Source organism: Ctenopharyngodon idella, chromosome 20 (assembly GCF_019924925.1).
Source record: "Ctenopharyngodon idella isolate HZGC_01 chromosome 20, HZGC01, whole genome shotgun sequence".
In the NCBI taxonomy this organism is placed as follows: Eukaryota; Metazoa; Chordata; class Actinopteri; order Cypriniformes; family Xenocyprididae; genus Ctenopharyngodon; species Ctenopharyngodon idella.
In genome coordinates this window covers 18,261,617-18,267,862 of record NC_067239.1, presented here as the reverse complement: position 1 = coordinate 18,267,862, position 6,246 = coordinate 18,261,617, and the positions used below count along the sequence as shown (strand labels likewise).

The window sequence follows — 6,246 nt, the reverse complement described above, 5'->3', positions numbered from 1 at the left end:
TCAGTTACTGGGTAATCTTGCCACTTCAAATGTCACACTTCTCACCCAACAAATGTTCTCAGTGCTCATCTACAGACGTTGATGACTATGATGACAGCTTAATACTTGATTACAGGAGAAAAACCACACAGAATTGTTTTCATAAGTTGTACCTTTTATTAAAAAACGTTAAAAAAGCTACAATGCTCATATAAAATGTTTATACTCTATACTAGTTTAAGATCATACAATAAAAAACATCCTCTTAGAATTGAAGTGAGACACAATGTTGAAGAAAACAATTATCAAAGTGTAATAACCTATAATTTGCACAAACATAGTTTATGCAAAACTTTACTTTCAGACAAAACCAAACAAAATATATTTAACAACTGGGGGAAATGTTGGGTAAAATAAAACCATCTCTTGTTGACTGATTCTGAAGTATAAAAAAGAATACTGTACTAAATGCATTTTAAACACTTCATACATAGAAAGTGTGTTATGACACTTAATGCATAGAACTGGACAAATGCCTTCTCATTTTGAGGGGTCTAGAGGACTAATAGACAGATATACTTAAGCCATTCACCCATATTAAAACAGTTAACTTGCTTAAAATCAATACTTAAACCAATGATTGGTGCAAATCAACTTACAAAGCACTAATTCTGTGACCGATTTTCTATGAGCAAAAGGCTTTGGTCAATCAGTCCCCTAGAGTTAAAATGCCGCCCTGAGTTTGACCACAGCCAACACTCACCGTTTGCAGTAAATAAATTAAATAAATTAAGTCACAATACAGAATGGGTTGGCCCCATTATAATTCATTTGTTGATTAGGCAAAATATAAGAACTTTGACGTCTAACAAACAAAACCTACGGCTGAGCTGATTGACAGCCAACTGCAATCAAACCTTGAGAGGAAAAAAAAATACTTTGTGCAAATGAGCACATAAATGTAAAACATGCATCACTGTATGTATATTTGGTGCATTTTGCATACTGTAGTATTGAATTAAATTCCTTCAGTTTATGGATTTTGATAAACAGAAAAGTTGAGTTGTTGCACATAAGAATCTAATCTCTTCGTTTAAAATCAATTTGTAGAACATGTACATAATGTACAGTAACATATTACAAGAAAAATCTATTGTAGAAAATATATATTTATGTACACATTTTAGACAATCTTTTGTCTCCTTATGAAAATATCCCAAGCTTTACAACTTGTATACATCTTGTTCTGCTCTCTGTAGTGTCATGAGTATAACAAATAAATTAAATTAAAACAAAAAAACACCATGTCTGGACAGACAAATACAGAAAAAAATTATTAAAACATACAAAGGGTATGCAAATAATGACTATGGTCAGCTCATAAAATCAAGGCCATCCTTCACAAGACATCAACTCTTTTCCCTGAAAGGACTCCAGACTTTACTTGCTTTCCATAAGGAACAGAAAAGCCATTAACATTAAGACAAGCGTGTAAGTCTCTGAATAAGGTCTAACCTAAGAACCCACAATGATTTCCATGATGTGATCCAGTTCATTGAGATCAGAACGACAGTTTGGTGTGGACACTATGGAAGGGGAACCGTGTGAAGGTCCCAAGCTATCAAGGAGGTCATAAGGCCCCATCTTGGGTGCACTCTGCATACCGGTCAGCATGGTGTCCAGATCATAGTAGGAGGTGTCCACATCTGAAAATAGCTCCTCAAGAGCAGAGTCTGGACCCGGTGAACCGTTTTTTATTTCAAATGTCCCAAAAACTTGTCCAATGGTCTTTGGACCCTCAGTGGAAGCCTCATCCTCTGTGTCTATCTCCTCATCTTCTCCTGAACCAAGTCTAGAGTCTTCAAGGGCCTCTTCGTCCCTCTCTACGCCACTGAGCTCATTCTTCTCCCAGCACTGGCCTATACGGCCTGCCAGGCACACATTAGAAACAGTATCGCTAACTGAAACGGAGCACAGTGTCTCATCAGCTACCACCTCCTCTTCACGGCAACCTTCGTAGCTGATGACGGAAAAGAGCTTAGGTTCTGCATCCTGCTCCCGTGACCTGCAAAGGACCTCAGTGGCCACCAAACGCTCAGAGGGGCTCTGGCCTGCACCACAGAATGCTTCGGTGACCATATGCCAGCTGCCATCGTGGGTCATCTCCTCCTGAATCTGCCTGACCGTGTTGGCAATGAGAACCGAGCGGCAGAGGTTGGGCTCCACCAGCATGTGGCATAACTGCAGCTTAATGAGGGACATGTCCAGCAGCGACTGCCGTTGCAAGCTGTATGAGGATGCCACCCTGGCACCTACCAGGCCTTCGTCGGATATCTCTTCACCACCATCGGAAAATTTACGCTTAGTGCCCTTGGAGAACATGTTTTAGCCTACAGACAAAAAAAAAAAAAATAGGATAGCAATGGTCAGTTCACATTCATCCATTCCTGTTAAGTGAATCAAAGTCAATTCTGGTAATATCAGAACTATAATATAAAACCAATAGAAATGTCAATGACAAAAGATAAATTCAAAAAGCATTATTCTATGAAAATGCAGTGCATGAAGCCTAACAAAAACATACAAAACAAATACACAGTGAAATTATTCTCTTAGGACACTTAAATAGAGTGTGTGTATATATAAAATAATGGATAATTAACTAATGTATGACTAAATACTTGCATATTAGAATAATGAATTCTATTCTAAATTTGACCTTGGTAATTAGAGCCTAACAAATCTATGGATAAAAAAAAATGATTTAGTCTAACTGAAAATTTATTCAATAGCAACAAACTCCTACACTTCAGAATATTTTTGAGGCCACAGATCACACCTTACATTCATGGTTAATCCACAGCCACCTAAAGTAAAAAAAATGTTTGTTTTTTTTAGTGTAGATCTTTGCCCATGATGGGAATCTAATTTTTTAAGTAATCTACACTAATCTACATCAAATTACTGAATTAGCTAATAAAATGTTGGAATTTTGCTTCAAGCCTTTGAATATGAATAAAAATGGAGGTGAAAGTAGATACCCCAAACAGAAAGTCTAATGTGGAGAGCCACAGTACTGAGACGAGGACTCCCTGTCTCCGTGGCCAGCCAACCAGGGTTACAGGAGCCTAAAAGTAACAAACATGCATCCAGTATAGGAAAAACACATGACACCAACCAGCATGACAAAGCACATTATCTGTCATCACACCAGATCTTGACCGACTGAGTGTTTGTGAGCATGTATGTGACTGTGTGTGTATGTATATAGGGAGGAGTAGGGAGGGGGCACAGGGACCTCTGATCTACTTTTGTCAAATACTGGTGGGTAGGTGAGAGGTGGGGAAGACATAAGACGAAAGCTAAACAATGGTAATGAGTTACATTTTACACATCAAACTCTTATGCAAAACAAGCAAACCAACAAATCCATTGAGTGCAAGCACACAAAAAAAACCACCACATATATTGCAAAGTCATTTCATGTTAAGAGGGATGACTTAACATAATGGAGATGATTTGCTTGACAGTTACCAAGATCACACACAAGAACTTTAAACCCATAACCACATTGTTAACCAGATATATTAATGGCATGGTGGTTTTCCTACCTGAAGCATGGGTGACATCCCAGCACTGTTGAAAAAAAGACCAGAGTGCAAGCTGACACACATCCGCTGCAACTAAAACTACAACCAACATTTCGTACACCAGCACTGTATTCTGTTTATAATAGAGTGCTGCAGGAATGAGTCCTAAAACCCAGAAACAATTTTTTTAAACTTCTAGTTCCATCATCCCGAAGTCAATAGGTTTTTGGATAAATGCCTAAAAAATAAAGTCTGGTTAACAAAAGCTCAAGATATTTTCATTCATGTATTATTCTATGACATTAAAATACATCAGTAATACTCCACTCATGAATGTTATGCTTTGTGGCTAAATGGGTCTACAGAGGATATTAAACATCATCACATCGAACAGGAAAACTCATCTACTGCTTTTACAGCCTCATTGTATTTAGACTCATGCTCTTGCAAACTATTTTAACTCAAACTTTCCAAATTGTAGATTTTAAAGAATAAAAGATTTGTCAGAAACTCAGTGATGTTGACATTGAAGTCAAGCATGCATGGTATAAGTTTGTAATAGTCTAACTTTAGCTTTTTACTTCTGTCAATTGCATTCAGGCATCAAAATTCATAAAAGTTGTTTTCATTTGTGATGATTATGATGAACAAAACAGGTGAGAATCATTAACATTTGTTCTGAGCTTATTTTCTGCAATTATCCAAATGTCAATGGAAAAATCTTACTTTTCTTTTTCAAGGGAACCAGGGTGATGCTAACTTCTGGGCTGGCCTACAAAAATGTGTTATCCCTGCGGCACTCTATATCTAGTAAGATTTTCAGGAGATCTCCATGTGCCCTTAAGTATGAGAGTTAAGGTATTCTACATGGCAAGTTTTGACACAAAATTAAACAAAAGAAATATATATATTTTAAAAATCAATATACAATCCTTCCAGTAGCTGGAGTCTAAACTACATAAGACTTACAGCGAAGGGGGCAATGGGTAATTCATCCACAGTGAACGTATCATACAGGCTCCACCCAGACAGACTCACTTCCCCTCCCCCACCGCACTGACGTGGTCAAAAGTGCGCTACTGGGTAAGTAACAAAATAAATAACCAGTGAAATAAACACCCAAACTCTTAATACGAATGTTCGATAAACAATAATCCACTAGATAAATATAAAAATGAGGTTACTCACAGACTCCCTGACATGCGAGACGGGGAAACAAAGGTATAAACCTCTCTGCTGAGACGACAAAGATGGAAGCCATTTTGATTTTTCAAACGGGTCCGCTGGCTAGTCAACTTCGCCTCGTTTACGGCCAACCCAAACAGCATCTTCAACTTTTCCACACGTTTACCGTGTCGACAAAATGCACATGAGAGTGAAATATATACTTCGGAAACACACATGACATGTAAAGGCAAATAATAGGGGCGGCTAAACATGGACCGCACGGTCACTTCCGCAAACATGCCGCTTTTCGAAATCGACCGCGCATTTAACCATCGCGGATCGAGATCTTCTAAAGCGTTGCGACTAAATAATATAGATTTTATTTAAATCGCACATCACAGTACGTTAAGACTTACCTCGTGATATTTGTGTTTTTTGGTGGCGAGCGTCATAAGCGTTTCGTAGGCCTGGTTTAATACTGGAGCTGCTGCTCCTTCGGCCTCTCCAGCACAGATTGCAGTGAGCATACGGCAAGCAGCAAGAGGCAGCCAGCTGCAGCAGTGAAAGGGCCGATGGGGGCGGACGCTTGCATCTTGATCGACAGCAGGCCATCGCAGGAACGGGGAGCCCCGAACAAAAGCGTCTGTGATTCTACCCATGGGCCCCAACTTCAACAATGCACATCTTGTTTTTGAGGAATCTTAAAAATCAAATGGACATGCACGAATGTATGATTTCACAAAGCACACACTGTTATTTATTGGTCCCATTTCTCAGCCATTCCCACAGCCCAAAGATAACATTCAGAAAATCAGTTAACCTTAATTTTGAAAGATTCACTTAATTATTATTATTATTATTATTTTTTATTTTTTTTTAAGTTAAAGTAAAGTGAAGGCAGTATCAGAAAATAACTTTATTATACATTTGCACATTACACATGGTTTTCAGGGTTGCTTTTTAACATTTGTGAAGCTGTATTCCTTTTATGTAATTAATTCCTATAGCCTACTCAAATTGAATCAATGTAATTTAAATGGTTTCTGTATACTGGAGAATACAGACATTTGATAAACTGGGCATTGGAAGAGATACAAACCATCAAACCTAAAAAAAAATATTCTGAGGAAAAACAAAATATTTTATTCCTATGTGTTGGGAAACCGCTGGAAATTTTGGAGGTATTTTTTATGTCACTCCCCTTTGTCAAATGGAACGATTTAATTAAATAAAATCAAAGCAGATTCATTATAACAATAATGTTAAGTTTAAAATGTATTTTTGACCACATTTTCAATATCTTGTCCATCCATTTTTACAGTTCTGCTACAGTAAGGGTAAAGTTAACTAGAAATTCTGTGAATTAGGTTCTGCATCCTGTGACTGAATGCTAATGGAAAATAATACCCCAACTATGACTTAAAAATACAAAATTAGGCCTATTATAATTTAGTTAATTTGGCAGGGACACTGGAAAGTACTAAGCTGTCTGCCTTCAGTGGTCTGGCAG

At 37.7% G+C, this 6,246-nt stretch overlaps 1 protein-coding gene across 11 annotated transcripts; it reads right to left on the bottom strand.

The window, feature by feature from the left end:
• Positions 1–133: 133 nt before the first annotated feature.
• cdca4 (cell division cycle associated 4) lies at positions 134–5,412 on the bottom strand. Of its 11 annotated transcripts, none has more exons than XM_051876395.1 (5): positions 4,758–5,410; positions 4,539–4,648; positions 3,591–3,615; positions 3,021–3,107; positions 134–2,369 (listed from the first exon to the last, which is right to left on the bottom strand). In XM_051876395.1, the coding sequence occupies exon 5, from the start codon at positions 2,359–2,361 to the stop codon at positions 1,495–1,497; it is 867 nt and encodes a 288-aa protein (XP_051732355.1). In that variant the 5' UTR covers positions 2,362–2,369; positions 3,021–3,107; positions 3,591–3,615; positions 4,539–4,648; positions 4,758–5,410; the 3' UTR covers positions 134–1,494. The 11 variants fall into 11 exon arrangements, with proteins under 11 accessions (XP_051732355.1, XP_051732357.1, XP_051732359.1 ...); XM_051876397.1 differs by having other exon boundaries at positions 4,539–4,645; XM_051876399.1 differs by having other exon boundaries at positions 3,591–4,648; positions 4,758–4,903; positions 5,153–5,410.
• Positions 5,413–6,246: the final 834 nt, after the last annotated feature.